The following is a 24756-nucleotide window of genomic DNA, read 5'->3' as shown; positions in this document are numbered from 1 at the left end:
TGGAAGGAAAACGCTTAATGTATAATTAAATGCATTGCGTTCATATTCTTTATCACTGAAGCTTTTTCTTTATTATAAGGGTGTATCATTCCATTAAAAAAGGGACTGTTTATAAGGTGACAATCCGTTATACATCTTAATTAAACAAAATAAGAACACAATGTTGTAAAAAATAAACAACTTAGTCTATGTTCTGTTAGATGTGTTTTGACTACTTTTTGTTTAATTATATCTCTAGGTAATGGAGATATAGCCTAGCCTATTAACAAAAATAAATCTTATTAGGCCTATATAATATATAATATTAAAAAAACGTATAGGCTATATAAAATATTAAAAAGCCTATATAAAATATATTTTCAAAAAGATTAATTCATTGATTAATTTTGCATGATTGGGGGCTGATACTATTTGCTTAAGCTTTTTGAGCGTGTGATAAAGATACACATTCACATTCACGGCGTATTTAGACACATTTAGACGCATTCATAATCATTACTTTTACGAAGTGGACGAGCGGAGCGGAATATTCAGAAATGCGCTCTCCACTCTGATCGGAACAAACCCGAACCTCACTGTCTGCTGAACTTACGCAGAAACATCAAAATATAACCAGCTTTTAAAAATGTTTTTTAAAACTAAGCACTATTTTAGCACAAATTATGAGGTTATTGGCGATTTTTTTAATAATTATTGATTATTTTTTAATCAAATTATTAATTATTATCAATTAATTTTTTTTTTTTTTTTTTTTTTTTTTTTGAAAGTTTTGGGTGGGCCTGTTGAAAAGTGGGGCCGTGTCTGAGCTACAGGACATCGTCTTATAACCTGCGCGAAAGAGAGAAAAAAATGAATGCGTCATTGTACCCAGCACTTCTGAAAATGCACTTCCAAATGAGTCTCTGTCCCCACCACATTTCAAACCAAACTGACTCCCATGTATCTTAATTTGTGTTCCGAAGATGAACGAAAGTCTTACGTGGTTGGAACAACATGAGGGTGAGTAATTACTGACAGAATTTTAATTTTTGGGTGAACTAACCCTTTAAGTTGTTCCAAACCTGTATGAGTTTCTCTTTTCTCTTGTACACAAAAGAAGATATTTTGAGAATGTCAGTAACCAGACAGTTGACAGACCCCATTGACTTCAATAGTAGGAAAAAAAATACTATGGAAGTCAGTGGCTACCGTCAACTGTCTGGTTACTGACATTCTTCAAAATGTATTCTTTTGTGTTCAGCAGAAGAAAAAAACTCGTATAGGTTTGCCTGAGGGTAGGTAAATGATGACAACATTTTCATTTTTAGGCGAATTGTCCATTTAATACTACTGTTTTCATTTGGAGTGGACTGTTTATTGGTGAGTCTGTTTCTACTGTTTTCACATTTTAAAATTGTGCAATTTGCTTGATTTATTAAAATGTCCTGTTTAATGCCTTACTGTATGTATTCATATGCTTTTATCTGGCACAATGTATAAAGGCAATAAACACTTAAATCTTATTCCTGGATTCTCTTTGTATGTTTGTTTAAAATGGGGTCATAAAGAACATTTTCATGAATGGTTCTACAAAGAATCTTATAGAGTGACATGAAGAACTGTTAGAGGATCTTTTAAGAACTTATGAGGTGGGTTCTTGCAGTAACAAAAAAGGCTCTTTATGTCACATAAACAAGGTTATTCAAGAAATCTTTCAGTGAAAGGTTCTTTTCACTGTGAATTTTTTTTTTTTTTTTTTTTTTGGCACTTTTATTTTTAATGGTGGACAGTGTCTCAAAACAAGATAAAAAAAAAAAGCAGAGCCGAGATGAGATGAGAAAAAAAAAAAAAAAAAAAATCACAAGATATAATTGGAATAATCTCGTCTGATTCTGAAATGTTGCCATAGCATGTAGCTACTGCACATTCAACAGTTCAACCAGCTCACCATAACTTGTTTTCAACATTTTATTAATCATATGTACATATGCTCTCATTGACAAATGCGGAACAATTAGTTCATGACATCGAGGCTAGATTATTGTAATGCTCTACTGGGTGGTTGCCCTGCACGCTTAATAAACAAACTACAGCTAGTTCAAAACACAGTAGCTCGAGTTCTTACCAGAACCAGGAAGTATGACCATATTAGCCCGGTTCTGTCAACACTGCATTGGCTGCCTATTAAACATCGTATACATTTTAAAATATTGCTGATTACTTACAAAGCACTAAATGGTTTAGCTCCGCAGTACTTGAGCGAGCTCTTAACGCATTATAGTCCTTCACGTCTATTGCGATCTCAAAATTACGGCCAGTTGATAATACCTAGAATATCAAAATCGACTGCTGGCGGTAGATCCTTTTCCTATTTACCGCCAAAACTTTGGAACAGTCTTCCTACCAATGTCCGGGAAGCAGACACACTGTTTTCAAAGCTAGACTAAAAACACATCTCTTTGACCTAGCATTAACATAGCACATTATAGACTTCTATAATTCAATGTTAGGCTGCATAGATTAGGTCAGCTGGAACCGAGAACACTTCCCATAAATCCTGATGTACTTGTTACATCATAAGAAGAATGGCATCTATGCTAATATTAGTGTCTTTGTTTATCCCGAGGTTTTCCCGCAGCCTGCCAGATCCAGGCCGTATCCAGATCTGACGAAGGACCTTCGCCTGGACCCGATGACAACGCAGTGCTGAAGTGCCGACTAGTCTCTATGGAGGATCCCTTTACCACTCTACAGATAAAGCGTTGTCGGGAAAATTAATTTCGCGTACAGTACTTTGTTTAGACTTGGTTTGTAGGGAATTACAAACCTGCGCACATATATTCAAACACACATAACTATAGAACTAATTCTTAATGCTCATGTGAACGCCATCAACGTTTCTCACAGGTTTGCGTTTAAAGTCTGTGTAGAGAGAATGGTGTCGTCTTAGCGGCCCCTAATTTAATAACTAATGATCATTGCGACGGAAGCAAATCAATCAAAACTAACTTTAGCTGGAAAATAACTTTATTAAAGAACCGCTATAAAGCCAAAACAATCTCTGTTACCTTAAATTATACGTTTATCTCTGTAAAGCTGCTTTGAAACAATCTACATTGTTAAAAGCACTATATAAATGAAGATGACTTGACTTGACTTGATATGCATTGTGAATTGATAAGTCATGATCTCAAGAGACGTAGCCAAAAACTGATTAGGATTTGTTAAAATTTGGGCTGATGGATTGGAAATAATATTGTCCAGGATAAAGAATACACATTATAATATTAAACATTAGAGAGTTCCAACATCTTTATCCAAGCTGAACTATAAGGTGACGCTCTTCAGCTTCATCCACAGTGGAAGAAGTACTCGGCCTCTGACTGATCACCTGGAGGAAAAGGAAGATGTTCACATTCGTACAACAATGGAAACATGTACATGGATTAAATCTGAATAAACAATGTGCATCACTTGATCAAAGCATTCAACACTGGCATATTAAATCTTACTTGTTTGGTAGTAATCGTACACTTTAATCACAGCTGGCTTGAGATTCTTCACTTGAAGAACCTGTTTTGTTTGTATCTGGTAATTCACTGGAATATTTTGTGTGATCTACAGGAGGAAACAAACTCATCAGTCATGGACATTAAAGACATAAAGACCTAAGACATACAATCATATGAATGTTGCTGTTTTCTCACCTCATTCAAATATACAATGACACGATCATCTTTAGAATCGACCCGTTCCACAGGTTTTCTGTACGTCCCGGAAGAAGTTTTAAGCTGTGGGGAAAAAGTGCTGGTTAATTTCTAAAAAAGAGAAACTCTAGAAATGTGTACACATTTTGTGATGAATCACTCAAACGCACCATTGATGTATCAGCTGTGAATCCAGATAAGAGTTTAATATCCACAATGACCATGTTAGTCCTTTCCTGTAGACCATCATATCTGGAAAACAGCAAATGAAAAGGTTCTTAAATGCCTCATATAAATGTACAAATAAGAGAGAACAAAAGCCAGTATAATAATTACCAAGACACATACAGAGTTTTAATCACTCACATCACTCATAATGTGTCAATAATAAAAATGTTGTATCTCAAGTCAGTGTGTAGTGTTTTAACTACTGAGATACGCCGTTTCAGTTTATATTGCTTTTGTGTTTATTAAGATGTTAAAAAATATTCAGAAAACATTTATTTGTTATTTAATCTTAAGTCATAATCATGTTCTAGTCTTTTGACTTAAAGTCCTCCTGTGGTGAAAATCAAGCTTTTAATGTTGTTAATATGTGTATATGGTGTTTTTAATATGCTTTAAGAAAAACCATGTGTAAATTCACAAGTCAACATCATTTCTGAATATTTTCTCCTTAAAACTGCAGTGAACCAAAGACAGTCTCAAAAACATGGTTTGAAATCGCTGGCATTTCTGACGTCACAAACTACCTTGTAACCAATCAGATCAACGTGTGATCGTCAACGAGTGGATCTCTGAGCTGAGTGAGTGAGTGGGGGCGGGGCTCATTTAGATATTCATAGAATCACGTATACTAAATGAGGCAAGGGTGTAGAGTTACATTCAAGCCGTTTTAAGGCATGAAAAATTTAAAGATGAGTTTTAAGGGATACAATTATTGACTACAGAGTACTTTAAATACAAATTATCTTACTTGACAGTGAAGTTCAAAATGAAATTTTGTCCCAATGTTTTGCAATCTCCCTCAATCTTAGCATCAATGCTCAATGTTTTAGCTTCAGTAGGAGTGGGAATGTTGTAAAACTGAGACATCTGAGAGAGTCAACACAAACAAAAACACATTCATAAATCATCTCACAGCAGAATAACCAAAATGCCAAGAAAGAAAGTGAGTGTGAGTAAATGAAGCTGAACGCACTACAGACCTGCACAGACACACAGGTTGAGCCCTTCACTTCAATGCTGTATGTGGCTGGAAGTTTCTGCAGCTGCTTCTCCTGGTACAGTAACTTGTTGTCCTGATTGACATTAAAGTGGAGAGTGTCTCCTGCTGACCGTACCGTCACTGTGCTGGAGCCGTCAGAGCTGAACACTTTGGTGGCGTACAAAGACAGAGCCTGAAGAGCCACCACTGTGTCCTGGGAAATAAAGGTGTTCAGTAATGCCACTTTTACTCATTCACACCAGTAATAATAAGTTTGATTGAAGAGGTTTGAGTAACCTGTGTGGAGGAGAATCCTCCATAAGCATTCTGCTGTTTGACAAGCCAACTAACAATCCTGTTAGCATAGCCCAGATCAGCTCTAGTGACTGAATCTGCAGTGAGAACAGCAAGCAGCACATATGAGCTGATCTCCACTGCCAGAGAATCAGAGTCATCAGCAGAGCCAGACTGAGACCAGTGGAGAGAAGAGCCTTAAGGACAAAAGACACACGTGTGACTCAAGGAGCATGATTAAAACAAAAAAAGGTAGAAAACTGTTCCATCATTAATGAATAATTACCCAGAAACAAATGAGTAACACATTATTAACATTCTAGTTACTACTTTTATTATATCTGTGGAATACTTGAGTCTGATTGGTCAATAGCACCATCCAGTGGTGTGTTATTGCTCGACAACAACCACTGAAAACGTCTCTGGTTACTTACGCAACCTATGTTCTCTGAATAGGGAACGAGACGCTGCGGATAGCGCAGTGGGATATTCTCTGAATGTGCCGATTGTCTGAAGCCCTATAGAATCACGCCAATTCATTGGCTGATGGCGCCCGCGCAATCTGGCTCCGCCCCGACCCTCTTACGTCGCATCATTACATATTCGCACGCGCCATCTGCTCCTCAGATTTCTCTGCCGAAAAGAAAACCGTCAGCAGCGCGAGGAGCTTGGCAGCTAACGCAGCGTCTCGTTCCCTATTCAGAGAACATAGGTTACGTAAGTAACCAGAGACGTTCTCTTTCATAGGTTCACTCAACGCTGCGGATAGCGCAGTGGGAACGGACCACCAAACTCGCCAAGCTTGAGCGCTTTCCATGACTGGTACATAAATGAGACAACGACCAAGATGAGTTCAAACAGAAAGAACCTGGGACCCCGGGTCATATCAAGATCCAAATTATAGAACCTTACAAAAGTGTGCGGAGAGGACCAGCCTGCGGCAACACAAATGTCCTCCAAAAGTGCTCCTCTAAAAAGAGCTTGAGAAGATGCCACACTTCTGGTGGAATGTGCTCTAATGCTAATAGGTGAAGGCAAGCCACGCACCTCGTAAGCCAACGAGATAGCTTCTGTGACCCATTGGGAAATCCTCTGCTTTGATGCAGCAAGCCCACGGCGGCCAGCACCGAAGCAAACCAGAAGCTGGTTAGATTTCCTCCAACCGCCTGAGCGGTCTACATATATCTTAAGAGAACGAACTGGGCAGAGCAAGTTAAGCTTCCTATCTTCCTCAGAAGAAAATGGAGGAGGGTGGAAAGCGTTAAGGTTAACCACCTGCGAGCGGAAAGTTGTGGAAAGGACTTTCGGGACATACCCTGGTCTCTGCCTCAACGAAACCTTGACCAAGCCAGGAGCAAAGTCCAAGCAAGACTCGCTAAAAGAAAGAGCTTGTAAGTCTCCTACCCGCTTTAATGAGGACAAAGCCAACAAAAGAGAAACCTTGAGTGTTAGAATCCACTCCAGAGCTGACTCCAAGGGCTCAAAGGGGGCCTTCGTCAAACCCTCTAGGACAGCAGAAAGGTCCCATGAGGGAACTCTAGGGGAGCGGGCCGGTTTCAGGCGCTTAACCCCACGCATGAAGGCCTAAACTAACCTTAGTTTCTCCAGGGGAATCTCGTCCGATTCCCTATGTGCTGCAATAGCTTCGACATAAACTCTGAGAGTGGTAGCAGCTGCTCCAGAAGCAAACTTCTCCTGCAGGAACTCCAGTACTGAACCAACAGGGCAGTTAACTGGGCTCCTATCATGTGCTAAGCACCATGTCTCAAAAACCTTCCATTTGGAAGAATATAGCCTACTTGTAGAAGGGGCTCTAGCACTCGCAATGGTCTCCTGAACGTCAGTTGGGAGATCAGAACTTAATGCTAACGGCCTCTGATCGGCCAAACATACAGCTTCCACATGTCTGGGCGAGGATGCCATATCCTGCCCTGCAGCTGGGACAGCAGGTCTTCCCTGACCGGGATCTTCCAGGGGGAAGATTCCAGCAGAGGAATTAGCTCCGAAAACCATGGCTGAGACGGCCAGAACGGAGCTACCAGGAGGAGGCGGACTCCGCTCTCTCTCACTCTGGCCAAGACCGCCTGGATCAGTTTGATGGGCGGGAAGGCATAGAGTTTCTGCGTTGGCCAAGGGTGAGCGAACGCATCTATCCCTAATGGATCCGGGGGACTCAGGGAGAACCAAAACGGGCATTGGGACGACTCTTGAGATGCAAAGAGGTCCACTTCCGCTTCTCCGAAAACCTCCCAGATCAGGGCCACCGTGTGGCGGTTCAATATCCATTCTCCTGATCAGAGTTTCTGCCTCCACAGAAAATCTGCTGCGAGGTTCAGAACCACTGGGACATGAACTGCTCTTAGAGATAGGAATCTGCTCTGAGACCACAGGAGAAGGTGACGCGCATGCCTGTCTAGGGTGCGCGACCGAGAACCCCCCTGCCGGTTCACATGAGACACCACTGCCATGTTGTCTGTTCTGACAATTACATGGTGTCCCTCCAGAAGAGGGAGAAAATGATGCAGAGCCAGAAAAACGGCTCTTAACTCCAGGCAGTTTATGTGCCAAGAGAGAGTCTCGCCAGTCCAGACCCCACACGCTGGTCTGCCCTCGAAAACTGCTCCCCAGCTGGTGAGAGAGGCATCCGTCGTAATCATCTGGCGACGAAATACTGCACCCATGCTGACCCCTTTCAGAAGAAAAAGAGGGTCCCGCCAAACTGACAGGGCTCGAAAGCAACTGCGCGATACCTTCAGTAGGCGAAGGGTTGGCCCGGAGGGCCGAACCCCTGAGAGCTTCATCCACCACATGAAGGGTCTCATGTGGAGCAGGCCCAGCGGTAGCACGGAGGAGGCAGTGGCCATTAGGCCCAGCATCCTGCGGCAAGTGCCCACAGACACATGATGGCCTAGCGAAAAACGGGCCAAGCATGTCGTCAGACTGGAAATCCGTGCAGGAGCCAAGCGGGCCTGCATGAGAACGGAATCCATGTTCACCCCCCAGAAAACGGTGCTTTGAGCCGGAGCAAGAACACTCTTCTCCGAGTTCAACCTCAAACCGAGAAACTGGATATGACTCAGAACGATGTCTCTGTGGTGGGTCACTAGCTCCCTGGATTGGGCTAAAAGAGCCAATCGTCCAGGTAATTACGGATGCCCTGGAGCCGCAATGGGGCCAGAGCTGCATCCATACACTTTGTGAATGTCCTCGGGGCCAGAGCGAGGCCGAAGGGAAGGACCCTGTACTGGAACGCTCTTTCTCCAAAGGCGAACCTGAGGAACTGCCTGTGTCGCTGTACAACCTGGATGTGAAAGTAAGCATCCTAGGTCTACTGTCACGAACCAATCCCCTGGCCGAATCTGAGATATGATAGCTTTCAGTGTCAACATCTTGAATTTCCCTTTGTAAGGGCGAAGTTCAGTCCGCGGAGGTCCAGTATGGGACGCAAACCGCCGTCCTTCTTCGGGACCAGGAAATAACGGCTGTAAAAGCCCCGCTCGGTTTCCCCTGAAGGAACCTCCTCTATTGCTCCTTTGAGAAGGAGGGATGAAATTTCCTGCTGAAGTACAGAAGCCTGAGTGGCGCTGTCTACTACAGTAGGAAAGACCCCGTTGAAACAGGGGGGATTGCGGCAAAACTGAAGAGTGTAGCCGAACCGAACTGTGCGATTTATGCCTGCCTGCCTAGCCGCCATGTAGGATTTCCCAATGAGAGGAAGTAGTCCTACATGCTTTAAAGGGGAGGAAGGGGCGTGACTTCCAGGACGGCGCAGACGACGGAGCAAGATGGTCGGCTAAAGTCTCCTCAAGCTGCCGCATTAGTGAGGCGTGCAGAGAAAGGCTGCTTCCAGGATTTGGAAATCTCGTGATGCAGATCACTGAAAATGGCAGCTTTCTCCGTTGAGGCCTATTTTTTTATTTATTTTAATTCTTTTTAACATAACCGTCGCGCTCATGACATTTGCGGCAGGGGGCGCGCTGATAACAGTGGGCAGATTGCCTGCGCTCGACTCCTCTGCGGCGGTCAACCGAGAGGGGGAGGGCTGGGCGAGTCCCATAGGAACTGTCATGTCTGTGTGTGGATGTGGACGCGGGATAGCGGGCACATTTACCACACTGAAAACATTGTCCGCTTGAGTGAAGCAAATGCACGTTGGTTTCGTTTTTATAGAAACCTTGAGACATGCAGAACGTAGTGTTTGTGGGCACTGGGTAGTGGGCACATTTACCACGTTTAATGCGCAATCGATCTGAGTCGATTTTAAGTGCGCGAGCCCTGTGTAGACAGGCTGTGCTTGTGTGTAGGAATGGGCACTGGGTTTTTTTTTTTTTTTTTAACACATAAAACACCATCGGCCGTGGCCGGGACACCAGAAAATACACTCTCTTGGGGATTTATCTGGGTAGCCACGAAAACGGCATTTGTGTGCAGGCAAGCGGGCAATGGAACCGGCTTGTTGGCTGCAGAAAACACTGGACTAGTCACATTTGCTGGCCAATCAATAGCGAGCTTCTCCGTAGCGCGCGAAAGTACGTCAACGAGCCCCGCGTAGGCCGCAGTAGGCCGCGCTTCCTGGCCGCTCGGCGGGATAACCTCTAGGGCGATGGGCAAACTTGACCGCTTCATTTCGAAGGCAGATAAATCTGAGGAGCAGATGGCGTGTGCAAATATGTAATGATGCGACGTAAGAGCGTCGGAAAACGCTCCGGGGCGGAAAGTTTTGCTTTTGGTGAGCTAATAAAATATTAAAACTCAGTCGAATCAATATTTTGTGTACGGTTATTTAATTATGCCATCCAGTCTCGTGGACTCGCTCTCTCTTGTTTCATTAAAACGCAGATGCTACCAATTTGCTATAGTTTTTTTGTACACTGTTGGATTATTAGACAACAAACAAGTACGATTTTAAAACAGCTTAATCTCATATCAATATCTCTTATCCCCATAATTATTTCTGTGGTGAAATGCTGTGTAATAAGTAGTATGACTGTATACCGTATCTCTTAATTGTCCGTCTAGTTTGAACTTGTCGCGCTAGCAATCGCTCTCACCACGGCACCTTTGCATTTAAAGAGCTAGTTAAATATTTCGAATTAGATCAATATTTTGTGTCTAATTATTTACTTATGTGACAAGTAGTCGTGTAATAAGCGGCATAATGCACATTCAGCCGGTTGTTATCTCAGAATAAACCCCTTCTGGCTCACGCAAGACCCTCCTGATCACCCTGTCGGGTTTATTCTGAGAGAACAAGCAGCTGGATGTACATTATCTTATACTTAACTAACAAGAAACTCTGATTAATTAATTATTAAAAAATAGTTGAATGTGGTAGTTCACTATTAGCTAATTAGTAACTAATACTTTTTCATAACTCACAGAGGACTACAAAGAACTAGTGTATACAGGTTCATAATTAATGTTAATAATCCATAATTTATAATATATGGTTATGGTAATTTAGTAATGACTCAAGTGTTACTACATCCTTCTAAAGGAACTACTAATAATTTGGATCAGTATTCTAAAGTGAAGATCATGGGAACGCACTAGTAATGACTAAAGTGTTACCAAATACAAAGTCGTACAATAATCTTAAAAGCGTACAGTTACTTCATAATTACTAGAGAGTTATCATGCTTTTTTCACTTTAGAATATTGATTCAAATTATTAGTAGTTCCTTTAGAAGGATGTAGTAACGCTCGAGTCATTACTAGTGGATTACTGTTACCTTATATTATAAATTATGCAATATTCATGTTAATTATGAACCTGTATACAGTAGTTCTTAGTGGGAGGTATGAACTAATTAGTAGTTACTGATTAGCGAATAGAGAACTACCACATTCAAATGAGCCCTATTACTTACTAATATGTTAATCAGATTTTCTTGTTAGTTAAATGTAGTTACAAGAATATTAATAGTGTGTAACTCATTTGTTCCTGTGTAGTTATTCATTAATGATGGAACAGTTTTCTACAGTGTTACTAAAAACAATAGTACAGTCATAAAAGACAACAGAAAGTCATCAGAAACAAACCTCTTACCATCTGAAATAGCAACATCTTCCAGTTTCTTGAAAAGCTGCTGTCGAGTGTCCGTGTCTCTAGCCAGACTGAAAGTGTAGGCGAGCAGGGCAGTGGTGTAAGTGTTTTTGATATTCTCAATGACGGACCTCAAGCATGACAAACCTTTACTGACGACAGGATCCTGTGAAAAAACAACAAAAAAAACACATAGGAATAAACGCTGTGAGTGTCATTTTTACACTGTAAAAGGTGTTCTGTTCACCTAATTTTTTTTAGAAACCTTTTTTTTTAGAAAACCTTGCCTTTAAATTATGAAGTAAATGAAGACTAAAAATTTACTGTTTAATGTTATGTATTTGTATTATTTTTCTTTATTAATAATTTCATAATGTATGTTGTCAAGCCAGAGTTTCATGCCTGTGTTGAGTGCATGAGGAGACTTTAGATAGCATGGAACCATGTGAAGATCATGTCACATGAGACAGGTGGATGAGCTATATTGTGTAGAGGGTGTGTACAATGTAACATGTTGCAACTGATGCAGATGTAAACAACAAAGATAGTTCTTAATATGGAAGTGAATTTTGCCATGTGTTCGCATGACATATACGTTCCATTTTTAAAGCTCAAGCAACATAGTTTTGTTACCATAAAAGGAAGCTGCTCTGTAATGTATATAAACTCAACCTTACTGTACCACCTCAGAGAAACAGAGGCATGAGAAACAGAGAAACAGAGGCATGAGGGCAGAGAAACTTAATGGCAGAGAAACATGTAGCCAGAGAAACCATTTACATCTAGCATGATGGGATGAGAAGATAAAGAAATGGGGAACAGAGAAATCTGGAATGAAGACCTCTCATGTAGCCTTATTCTTATATGCCTGTTTCTCTCTGTCTGACACATGATACATAATAAATTGAGATCTCTTGGCAAAGGTAACTGGTGTAGCTTCCGTGATTCAACCATAATGGGGAAACCAATGATTTTTAAATCTACAGTAAATTAACTTACTATAGAGTTATGTGAACTTTACAATTCCACATTACAAAATGTTTTCGATTAAGCATAAGTTTAATACTTGCTTAATTCTGAGGCAACAGGTTTCCTCAATTTTTTTTAAAGTTAAAATGAAAATGACCCCATGATTTACTCACCCTCAAGTTATCCTAGGTGTATATGACGAATACAATCAAAGTTATATTAATAACACCCTGACGCTTCTGAGCTTTATAATGGCAGTGAATTGCATCATTGCATCCATCAGTTTGAAGTTCAAAGAAGCTCATCTATTCATCATAAAAGTGCTCCACAGAAGGTCTTTATTAACCCCCCAGAGCAGTGTGGAGTTCGTTTATGATGGATGGATGCACTTTTTTGAGCTTCAAACTGATAGTTGCAATCTGGCAAACTGCCAATATAAAGCTCAGAAGCGTCAGAATGTTTATTAATATAACTCAGATTGTATTTGTCTGAAGGAAGAAAGTCATACACACCTAGGATACCTTGAAGGTGTGTAAATCATGGGGTAATTTTCATTTTAAAGTGAACTGCTCCTTTAAGTCAACTGATTACAATTTTTACAGTGTACCATGTTTCCTACAGATGAACTTACTGTGACTGGAGTTTCCAGTTCAAGCAATGATGCAGTAATGTAGGCAGTCATGGTCACATCATCATTCACCCCACCCTAGAATTTATTAGAAATAAAAGATAAATAAATCAACACACTCAAACCACTGAAGGAAAGTTCATCTAGACAAACTGTGATGTTGGCTTGAGAAAGTCTGAATAAAGACGATAGATAGAGATAGATAGAAGATGACAGACCTTCATTCTGTTGTTGAACAGTGTTCCCTGTTGGATAAAACAGCCGTCTGAATCCCGTCTGCTTATTAACCAATTCTTTGCACTCTGAATAATGTTTGGATCAATAAATATGTATTTCTGTGCTTTGCCAAAGGACCTCAGCACAAAAGCAGTCAACCTGATGGTGTGGAAGATATAATTAAAGTCATTTGAACTGAGACAAATTTTTAAATGTGTTTATTGGGTTTTTTATGTAGATTACCTTATATTATTTCTGTTAAACAAAAGTAATAGTGAAAATATATTTACCATGTATTCCCATCACCATAACCAAATGTGCTGTATGATCCATCCAAATGCTTGTAGTTCATTTGTCTCTGGTATCCTGTTTAGTGTGATAATGGTTAACACTTCAACAGTTTGTTTGAGTGTTGAATAATGTATAATTTGGTATCAAACCGTCTCAGTATTTTCTTGACATGATTTTGTCTCTCACCGCTCTGCAGGAAGCCTGTGGCTCTCTCTCGGATGGCCGAGGTGAGCTGCTCCGTGTTCTCCAGATACTCCAGAATGTAAATATTGGGAGAAAGAAGAGCCATGTTTTGCTCTCCACAGCCGTACGGCATCCGTAATAATCCATGAAGGTTCCTCAGTGCACGACCCAATATGTCGCCTGTAAACCATACACAAATGACACTACATTTTATAAGTCTAAAGCCAATCTCCTCATTTCTGCTCATGTTTGTAAATGTTACCAATGACTGAAACAGAGGATCTGGCTGATCCCTCTATCACATCTTTAGGAAGAGTCAGAGCCACTTCCTCTGAGAGACTGTCACCTATGAACCAGACAGACAGAAACACATCAGTGATCAGCAGAGTAACGCTATAAACATTTTAATACCACATGTGAAGTCCCAATAATAATAATATAATCACAAACAGGAATTATTGTGATTCAAGCACTTTAGAAAAGGGGAGAAAATGGCCACAATTGGCACAGCTGAACAACTAAACTACAGTTGTCATGAAAGGCTTACAAATTTCAGCTTTCTCAATTAAAATGTCCGATACATATGAGTATATTTTAGCTCCCTCTATTGGTCCTCAAATTTGGTGTGTCCTCAAAATGTCCTCTATGCAGTGTGTACTTATTTTCATGAAGTTGGAGTTTGTGTTTAGAAGACAAAGAGGGTTGCAGCATTATCAGCGCTTGTACACCAAAACATCTGAAATATCTGCAGACTAACCCTTTGGACACAGTAACCAGCTGCGAGTCTCTGTCTTTTCAGTTCCTTCCGCCTGCAGCAGAAATCAATCACATCAACACATCATACATAAGCAGCATTAAGATCATGAGTAAATGATGACGTGTGCTGACCTGTACGAGCAGACTTCGTGTGACCGTGTCAATGCGTCCTCTCTCCGGGACGCTCACAATCTCATTGTCACACACAGTCTGGGACGGCTCTGCCTCTGCACTGACTGTAATATTCAAGACTCCTACAACACAAGACATACGTGAATATACAACTGAGAAACAGACGCGTTTCCATTACCCTTCAAATTGAGCAAATTGCAAATTGCAAATTAAAATAAGCCCATTGTAAACACATCCATTTCGGAAAAATTATTTTTATGCACGCATGAGGTGGTTTTTCAGGCAATTCGAAAAATGAATTTTTCGCAAACTACAATGGAAACAGTTTTTTCACATTTACAGGTGACCTGAACTCATTCTTCACACGATCATTCACAGTTCCTCTGTAGCCACGTTTCCATTATAATTTGTGCAAAACTTTTGCAGTATTTTCTAAATGTCGATAAAAAACTTTTGCGAAATTGATGGCGTTTACATTAACCGATGTTATGCGACTAAAACATAATTTTTTCATCTTGCGAGAAGCCAAAATTATGGCGACGGATGTTGGTAGGTTTATGTATATCGCAGCCACCGCACTAGCCATTATTTTTAATCGAAGGAGACGTAGGCGTGTTATCCAAGCTTTAATGGCAAGGAAAGCCCCTTATACTTAAGAGCGAAATATTTATCAAAATATTCCTTTTTCGAACAGCCTGAAAAACCCCCTCATGCGAGCATAAAAACATTGTATTTTCAATGGAAGTTTTTGTGAAATTGATGTCTTTCCAATGGGTGTATTTTCAATTCGCATTTTCAAATCGTGCAATTTGAAGGGTAATGGAAACGCGGTGAAATTGCATGTTTAACATTTACATTAACATCTTCCCTTGCCAATAATGCTTGGATAACACGTCTACGTCTCCTTTGATTAAAAACAATGGCTAGAGCGGTGATTTTTTAAATGACTTGCAAGAGGGAAAAATAACGCTTTAGTCGCATAACATCGGTTAACGGAAACGCCATCATTTTGCAATCGTTTTTTATCGACATTTCAAAAACATCCCAAAAGTTTTGTGCAAATCTGTAATGAAAAGGCGGCTACTGATTCAGACTGGAAAACTCACCAAGAACAGAGGGAGTGAGGATCCATTTAAAGGTTTTTCTTCCATTAGCACATAGACAGGATGAATGCTGATCATCAGAGGAGGCTTTGAGAGTGTAGTCTGAGGAAGGAGCTGGAGTCACTTTAACCTGTCAATCATACACACATGATTAGTGGCATATTTGATATGATTTGATTAGAGTGCGTCTGAAATCTCACCATGATGCACTTGGACAGATAGTTGAAGACAGTGGCCTTCAGCTCAAAGATCTCCCCGCGGATGATGGAGTAAGGCAGAGAGAGCTCTAGGAAGAAGGGCTGGAAAACTGTCAGCTGAGCAGGAGGAGCCAGACCCAGACCTTCAGAGGACAGGCAGAAGGCCTCCGTCTCCCAAGAGGTGATGGTGTCAGGAACCGTGACAGGAACCTGAGCTGATCCAGAGTCCCTGTGGAGGAATTACAACAATAGGCATATTTGACTCTGACTCAGCCATTTTTCCTGTAATAAATGACAATATTCAGCACACAGATGATGAAAAAACTGGAATATGAATCTGCAAAGCAAGCAAGGTATTTTCTGTCCTGTGGGCGAGAGGGGAGGAGATGATGTATGAAATATAAGTAATAAGATAAATATGATGTTAAATGTACTGATTATGCTTTAAATACCCCACTTCAGCAAGTTCCCAGATCCACGTTTCTGGAAAGACAGTTCGAATCGTCACTGCTGGAGAATCAGGTACATCCTCTGATGCTTGATCATAATACACTGGAAAAAAAATGATATTTTGCAGCTTTAAGTGATGTTCAAATAGATACTCTTCTCTAAGTGTGTGTGAGGTCCCTACACTGTATAAAACTGGAAAACAAGTTATATTTTGTAGTGATATGTATGTGAAGAGTACGTCAAAATGATCTATTCTATATCCAGTCATAAGTAAATAGAAAATGTAAGGTAGATCATTATTTTAACACACATATTTTCACATATATTAAACGTTTCAGTTTATTTAGTTTTAATTTTTAGTTTTAGTATTTTTGGGCTGCAAAAGTGAATGTGTTAATTTTATCTTACAAAAGTTATATAGTTTTATAGATGAGTTTATCTTACCAATATTAACATTGATTCAAAGTTCCCCCCCCCCCCCCCCCCCAAAAAAAAAAAAAAACTAAACTGTCTTTTCTTACTACATCTCTATAATTTTCTCTAAGAGTTTCACAATTTCACAAATTGAATATATTTCATAAGAACCAACATATTAAAACATTACAGCTTGGACTGTAATAACAGTACATGTACCTACATCCACCCATCTCACACTCAGGGAGCTCCACAAACAAATTTGTTGCCATCTTCAATCCCACTTTCTGCCAAATGGCAATGATGAACCACAATAAAAGTCATGAAAAAACAAATTACTTTTAAATGTCAGTATAATCATAAAGGTTTTTTATGCATTTACTTACACATGTGCAGTATATACTCTCCCAATCATTATCTACTGCACTGCCACACATATAATCCAACTGTTACCTTTAAGGATACATAAGTGAATGCGGATCTCCAAAAATGCATATACGGACACTCGTCATCTTCAACAGTCTCAGGGTAATTTGACTCCGATTGCACTGGCAGCAGGCTGAAGATCTGTGACGGGACCATGTTCACACACTATCAGTATGATTTCTAAATAATACATGTATTTCCAACGAAAATGTATTTCCAATTTGGTGAGAAAGAATGAAGATTAATGCTAAATTTCCTGAGATCAAAATGTAAGCTGATGGATCATAGCAGCAATAAGTAAAGTCTGTTATCATTAGATTCACACTGTAGATTCCCACTATGAAGAGACACATTTAATCATCACTGAATCTTAAAGCATCTAGACCTTGTCAGCATCCAGACGTTCTCCTGACTTCAGGATCAGGACGCTCTTATCTACAGCACTGAGGCCACACAGTGAACCAGGCTGAGCTGAGAGCTGGAGAGTGTTTCTCTCACCGGGAACTGCTTTAGCAGGAGAAAACTGCAGAGATACCTGTGACATACAGGGAATAGGATTTATTTTAGAAATGAGTCAGTAATACAGTTTAAAGAGGCTCCTTTCTAAAGCTACAATGCACACCTTGCTTTTGAAACACTTTTCAATGTTGAAATCTTTGCTACTGGCCACAACCGTTTCACTGGGGAGAAAAACACAGTACGCCAGAATCTGCACTACAGGAGCCAGATCTAAACTAATAGACAGTTTGAATGACATTGAGCCCCTTGCTCTATCAGAAATCTTCACTTCAACCTTCTCATATCCATGATGAACAATCACTCCTCTGGACAAGACCTGAAACAGACAGATGACACTCTGATAACAAACTGACTAGTGCAGCCAAATAATACTGTTAAACAAAACCATCTCTGTGATAATGTACATACTGCACATGTTCTCACCATATAGACGATGTCAGTTTTGAAGTTTTTAATTGTCTCTCCAACAAAATAATACTTGATGGTGACAGTAAACTCAGAGTCACACTTTAATGGTTGTTCAGTATTCTCTATAATCAATTCACTTTGTGATGGGGTGTATGAAGAGGCAGGTGGGAAGAGCTTGACTGTTTTTCCATCGAAAGCGATGTAAGGCGTGTTGTCGAATCCAAAACGGACCTCTTGATAGACACTTGCCTAGATTACAAAAAATCTGAAATAACTCCTGTATCTAAACTCTTCAGGCAATACAAAAGAAAATTAAGTGAACACAATCTCTCTTACTATTAGATCAATATCACTTTTAGAATGACTGGATGTATTAAGAGAGAAGTTGGCCAGTCCATCGCTGTCTGTAGTGAGATTTAGGAGCAGTTTTGGGGACCAAGTGTTACCCTCCATAAGATAGACCTTTTTGTTTTGAATTGGTACACCTTTGAAATGTGAGAGTTTTATCTGTTGAAAATAAGATTTTGAAGGAATAAATTACTATATCAATAAATAAATAAATACATATCAATGGTGTTAAACTGAGACAAACGGATTTTAGACTTACTTTTCCTTCAATAACTGATCCGTGTTCATATGTTTTGGGCAGGTCAGTAAATGTGACTTTACCAATTTCATAAGTGAGAGATACAGATTCAGATTTTGTCATGGTGATCTCTGTAAATAGTCAAAACACCTACATAAATACTTATTCAAATAAAAGTAAATTGAAGAAATGAGAAAATGAGAAATACAAGAAATGTAGGTAACAGAGATCTGACCAAATTGAACAGCTCACCTGTTCCTTCTTCTGTTACCATTGCCTCAACGTGAAGAGAATTCTGCATCACATGCTGTGGGAACCTATGACCTTCTACCAGTGTGACGTTAAAAAAGACTGGTGCATCTAAGGTATGGATGGCACAGCCTGTCTTTTTTATCTAATTATAATGAATGAACACAAACATAACTATTAACAGAAGAGTGGTTTAATTATATAAATGTATTAAAGATAATGTACTGCGTTTCAATTCACATACCTCAATGGTTTCCTCTAAACACACTGGATTTGTGTAGGACCAATTATTACGGCACACTTTCACCCGTGATTTACCAGGTACAGGCTGTCCGTAAGTGTATCTGTGAAAAAGGTACAAGCAACTGATCTACAGCCCAGGGTTGAGTTAAGCAACTAATATATTAGGATGGGGGGTTAAAGTAAGAAATTGACCCCAAGAGTTAAATAATACAATTAACAATTAAATGAAAGTGTGAATGGAAGAGCACGTTGCTTTTTTAATGCAGGAAATAAAAAGAAACCACTCACTTTCCGCAAACCTCAATTATCAGTTCCTCTTCTTCAACACTTACTTTATTTGGGCTTTTTACAGTAACTTCAAACTTAGGCAAAACTAGAAGTCAGAAGGCAGAAATCAGAGTTATTAGTCCTCAATTTATATATTAAAAATTAAAATACAAACATATTATTGAAACTCTTCCCATGCAAAACTGCAAATTGTCTGTTCACTTTCAAGAGAACTCGTGCTGTGTCATGAGTTACGACACTATGGGAACACCTCTGCGTGATTGCGTCTTGAAGCACATGTGAAATCAGTTCAATGGTGTGGCAGAACGTCATAATACGTCTTAATATTTCTCTTGTGGCCCATAAGTAGTGAAAAAATTAGAGAGAAGTATTTCGTTTTAATCAAGTTGTTTTTTAAATGAGGAGTAAGCTAATCTAACTAATCTTTTATTTTCCTCGCAGCTCTTTGGTAATGGGGTGATACGCTATAAAATTTTTGCGGGGAAATCCTCTTCTGATCATCGTCTATCGGCGCATCAGCGCACTGATCATCTGATCAGTGAACGCATCTATCAACTGAGCATCGTCTATTGGCACAACCTGGTACAGGGGTTTTTGTGGGGCCCTCCAGTACAGGGTTCTTCTTTTTGGCTAGCACTGTCAGCTCGCACTTTCAAGAGAGGCGTGGATGTTGCACTGGCTCCTCTGCGACTCCAGGGCATTCGCCTGTTGAATTACATCGACGATTGGTTGATACAAGCTCATTCAGAGCACATGGCGTTTTAACATCGAAATGTTGTCCTCGCTCATATGAAAGAGCAAGGGGTTGAGGCAGAACGCAAAGAAGAGTGTTCTTTCTCCAGTACAGAGAACCACCTTTTTGGGCGTAATGTAGGATTCTGTGATGATGCAGGCACGTTTCTCTCCTGCATACATAATCATCTCAGCATTAAAAGAGCTGAAGCTAGGCCAGTCACGCACTGTCAAACAGTTTTAAAGATTGTAGGCAGCCTCAGCCAACATCATACATTTTGGCCTGTTGTACATGAGATCCCTGCAGTGGTGGCTCAAGACCAGGGGATTTTCCCCGAGGGTCAATCCATTCCACATGATCAAGGTTACAAGAAGATGTCTTTGTTCCTTGACGATGTGGAGGAAACCCTGATTCTTGTGCAAAGGCCCAGTGTTATGACTTACTTGTCATCACATGATACTTATGACAGATGCTTCTCTCACGAATTGGGGAGCGGTCCTGGAGGGCCACTCACCCCAGGGTCTGTGGAAGTGCATTTTCTGATCTACGGGGGACATGTTCTTGTCCATTTAGACAACACATCTGTGGTCGCTTAGGTTGAGACAAGGGCTGAGGCCTGAGGAATGGAGACTTTACCCCGATGTAGTGGGTCTTCTATGGAGGAGGAAGAGAAGTATAAGAGGACATATTATTGTCATCCAGCCCCAATAGTGTTGAATATCATTATGCCTGTATGCATTTCCCCCGATCGCTCTGCTTTCGGGAGTTATGGAGAGAGTTTGCCGGGAGGGTGCCCATCTACTGTTGGTGGCTCCTCTTTGGCCAACTCACATCTGGTTTTTGGACTTGATATCCCTCCTCTATGGCTCCCTTAAGGAGATTCCGATCAGGAGGAACCTTCTGTGTCAGGCTGGGGCTAAATATTTAACCCCCGTCCAGAGGTATGAAAGTTGTGGGTTTGAGTCATTGACCAACTCATAGAGGCTGGTCTCACAACGGAGGTTTAGACCCAGTTAACTGCCCGGTTGGTACAGTGCTAGAGTTTCCGCAAGAGCGTTTCTATACAGGATTATCCCCTTCTACACTTAAGGTTTATTTGGCCCTTTTTACCACACTCCTTTGAGTGGTGTATCCTTGAAAAGAGACCCATTATTATCTTGTTTCCTCCGTGGAACCTTGAGGATTAGGCCTGCAGGCCTTCTGTCCTCCGCCCAGACCAGGAGAAATTAAATGTGCTTTGCTTGGTTAGGGCGCTTGATGCTTACCACCACAGAGCTGCCGTGTGGCGTAAATCTGATCAACTCTTTGAATGCTTTGGGTCGCAGAAAGGCGTACCCAGCATCTAAGCAGAGAATGAGTAAGTGAGTTGTCGAGGTTATCTCTCTTGCTTATGAATTGGCCGGTCAGCCTTCTCCCTTGGCTGTCCAGACACATTCTACTAGGAGTGTGGCGGCTTCTAAAGCCTTGCTCTCTGGGGCCTCTCTTCATGACGTATGTGCTGAAGCGGGCTGGTCCTCTCCGCACACATTCGCCAGGTTCTATGACCTTAACCTGGGCACCACCCCTGGCTTCCAGGTGCTTCAGTCTTAGTTGTGCTCCAGATATTATTCACACTAGACAAGCACTGGTCAGTATGGCATAGTAGGTATTAACATTCCCATAGTATTGTAACTTACAACGCAAAGCCAGTTCCCTTGAAAGGGAATGCCTCGGTTACGACTGTAACATCGGTTCCCTGAAGAGGGAACGAGATGTTTCATTGCTCCGCCATAACTTATTTCACTTACTTACTTTATGACTTACTTCAGCCTATCAGAAGCTGACATTGTTTGGTTCAGGGGTGCTTTAATACCTTCCTGGTTGTGACGTCACCCCCCATGATGTTCTGCCACACCATTGGACTGATTTTACATGTGCTTCAAGACACAATAATGCAAAGGCGTTCCCATAGTGTCGTAACTTACGATGCAGCGTCTCGTTCCCTCTTCGAGAAACCAAGGTTACAGTCATAACGAGTCTTTTTTATGACTTACCATATTGTTTCACTTCAAAATCATGTGAGATCATCCAGTCACCAATAAAAGCCTTCAGTTTGTACATGCCTTGACGGGCCTCTGGGTTTAATTCATAAGAACGCTGCAAAATCCACCTTGTTGAAGAAACATTTGTCCATTGGCCAATCCGGTTACCTTCACTGTCCTGTTTAATAGCAAAGACACAGTGCAGATATTTTGTGACAGTCAGCTACACATATCCTGACTATCAATGAAGAAATATATAATTACCCTACTGAAAATACAATAATTGCAAATATAACCGAATTTCTAGTGTTAATCAGATTTAAAAGGTGTGTTTGTTATGACTGCACAGAAGGTTTTGTGTTCTTACCTCAAGAACCACTGTACTATACTGTGAAAGAGCAAATAGTAATTAAAGATCAAAAGCCAAAAATGTGTTCATTTATTAAACATGTATTCAACAGTGCAAGAGAAAATAAAGATGCCAGATAAACACATCAGACCTGCTGATCAAGGGGTACAAAGTTTGTATCCATGGTAACAACTCTGAAGTTCACTGTAAAATAGAAATGTGTATTAGAAAACTTATGTATCTTATGTAAGGGACAATTGCTTACAGTCATATTTCTCTCCTGTAAATGACCAAACTGTGTGTGAACCGTATTAAGTGTCAAATACAGGGCTGACAACTGTATTCTGCTGCTGGGTGAATGTGTCTTTTGAGCCAAATTCAACTAGCTGTCACAGCTGCCTGTTTTAGCCATAATGTTACAAAAATGTCTGACAATTTGCTCCAGCTGACCAGTTAGAATCAAGTAGGCCTATCCCAGACAGCTATGAGGTTTATTACATGTAACGATATATAGCAGGGGTGTCAAACTCCTGGAGGGCTTCAGAGTTTAGTCCAAACCCTGTTGATTTCAAAACCTGATCAGGTACATTTAATAATTAGGGTTAAAGCTAAACTCTGCAGGGCTGTGGGCTCTCCAAGAACACCCCTAATCTATTGTATCCATAGATTTCATATAAAATAAAGTCGCACAGATACTGATATCAGTATCGATATCATATTTGTAATTACAGTATTTAGGCTGAACATGTTTGAAAGTGAGGGGATTGCTCAAATGCACACTAGATGACCATTCTCGTGTTTCAAAGCTGTTAGAATTCAAAGCTACTCATCCTTAATATCTGCTTTTCTTGTCTTTTCATTTGCTCCTCTTTTTGTTTGTAAATCCATTAAACTGTTTACTTCATACTTTTTTACCATCTGCTGGTTTGTGCAACATTTGTAATCTTTGACCTATGCTCATTGCCTGATCATAGTGTGCTTTACTTATATGTGCTACATCAGCTGTGATCAGGGTTTAGAAGTCAGTGACACCAGCATTATTTACTGAGCTTTAGCCTTTGAGACATTCACAGCTCACCTGTCTGTCCTGGAGTATAGATGGGTTTATCAGTCTGGATAAAAGTCAGAGGATGGTAAGGCTTGAACATGACTTTTCTCTCTTCAGTCGTCCTGAAAGTCTCTCCGTGAAGTTCAACCTTCATTTTCTGCACTGATTCTGCCTTGACCAGAGGAGCCTGATGAGAAATAATTTCCTGTATTCACAACTTGCCACAAAAACTAGATGCATTATGATGAAACATATTTGATAATATTCATTATGTGCATGTTTTGATGGCAGACCTTGAAGTTAAAGCAGCGATGAAACTCTTCCTCAGTTTTCTCCTGCAGCAGTAATGTGCTCTGGACACCATGAACCAGATGAATGTTCATGACAAGGCTTTCATTGGGCTTGAGAAGACTTGCACACAGTTTGGCCTCAGATCCAGACTTGATCACTGCGGGAAACGTCACCATAAAATATCTGTCCAGAGAAAATGATCATACAATATTGGCTGAGTGGTTAGATGTAATAAGACAAATAAAACATAAACTGGGAGGGAAAATAATACAGTTAATTTACTATTGATCAATTATATGAAAAGTGTGAATTTGTATGTTTATTCAGAGCAATATTGCTCTTAAAAATACACTGTCAGTAATTATAAATAATCGTGTGCCTTAAGTTGTCTTTCAAACAGTAAACCTCTACTGTGCAACACAGATCGGTTAAATAAATACAGGACAAATCATCAAGACTTACAAAATGACTTTTGGTATATTAATAATTTATCCTCAGCAAAAACTGTTAAAAACTTACGGCCCTGATGTTTGTCCATTGACACAGATCAGGAGGAAAGAGAGCAGAAGGAGCCCTTTCCAACAGCAGCCAATATTCAGAGCCATGATGACGAGCGATCATCCACGGCATGAGATGAACTGGACCGTCTCTTTTAAAGGGACTCTCATGCTAAAGCAGGTCCTTCAAAACATGTGTATTGATCATCTGATTAATGATTCAACCATGAAGGCACTGCAGTTCAAGAACATGTGCTAAATTAGATCTACTAAAGCCTTAAAAATACATTTGCGACAAATATTAAAAAATAGTAGTCTAGCATGCAGTAAAATAGTCAAGTCACCTTTATTTATTATTTATTTATTATTTAATACAGTTTGTTTCAAAGCAGCTTTACAATGAGAACAGGAAAATAATGCAACAATGTTTGTTTCGGCTGTACAGCAGAAAAGAGCGTCACAGTCCAGTTTAAGCAAGTTCAGTGATGGTTCATTTTTGTTGTAAAAAAGTTATTAATTTAGGTAA

The 24756-nt window shown here is 40.3% G+C and overlaps 1 protein-coding gene across 1 annotated transcript; it reads right to left on the bottom strand.

The window, feature by feature from the left end:
* Positions 1–1742: 1742 nt before the first annotated feature.
* LOC307167532 (alpha-2-macroglobulin-like) lies at positions 1743–24394 on the bottom strand. Its single transcript, XM_079886699.1, has 34 exons — positions 24253–24394; positions 23736–23916; positions 23473–23629; positions 22546–22598; positions 22413–22433; positions 22058–22223; positions 19292–19376; positions 19005–19104; positions 18764–18905; positions 18533–18642; positions 18262–18432; positions 17941–18174; positions 17621–17833; positions 17384–17533; positions 17026–17139; positions 16796–16859; positions 16161–16260; positions 15712–15937; positions 15515–15641; positions 14409–14530; positions 14278–14329; positions 13783–13866; positions 13524–13700; positions 13337–13412; positions 13049–13205; positions 12834–12908; positions 11237–11399; positions 5191–5384; positions 4895–5107; positions 4663–4781; positions 3857–3938; positions 3687–3770; positions 3492–3597; positions 1743–3370 (listed from the first exon to the last, which is right to left on the bottom strand). Exons 1-34 carry the CDS (start codon positions 24336–24338, stop codon positions 3330–3332), a joined length of 4245 nt encoding a protein of 1414 aa, XP_079742825.1. The 5' UTR covers positions 24339–24394; the 3' UTR covers positions 1743–3329.
* Positions 24395–24756: the final 362 nt, after the last annotated feature.

This window comes from Squalius cephalus (assembly GCF_949319135.1).
Source record: "Squalius cephalus genome assembly, chromosome: 11".
NCBI classification, from domain to species: domain Eukaryota; kingdom Metazoa; phylum Chordata; class Actinopteri; order Cypriniformes; family Leuciscidae; genus Squalius; species Squalius cephalus.
This window is presented reverse-complemented; position numbering and strand designations above follow the sequence as displayed.

What these genes read in the sequence shown, in the direction of transcription:
- LOC307167532 (XM_079886699.1), bottom strand. Translation starts at nt 24,338, where the DNA reads ATGGCTCTGAATATTGGCTGCTGTTGGAAAGGGCTCCTTCTGCTCTCT. An exon ending in CCTCACTCCCTCTGTTCTTG is followed by an intron (nt 14,531 to 15,514) that starts GTGAGTTTTCCA and finishes CTTGTGTTGTAG; the next exon opens with GAGTCTTGAATATTACAGTC. An exon ending in CAACCTGTGTGTCTGTGCAG is followed by an intron (nt 4,782 to 4,894) that starts GTCTGTAGTGCG and finishes TGACTCTCTCAG; the next exon opens with ATGTCTCAGTTTTACAACAT.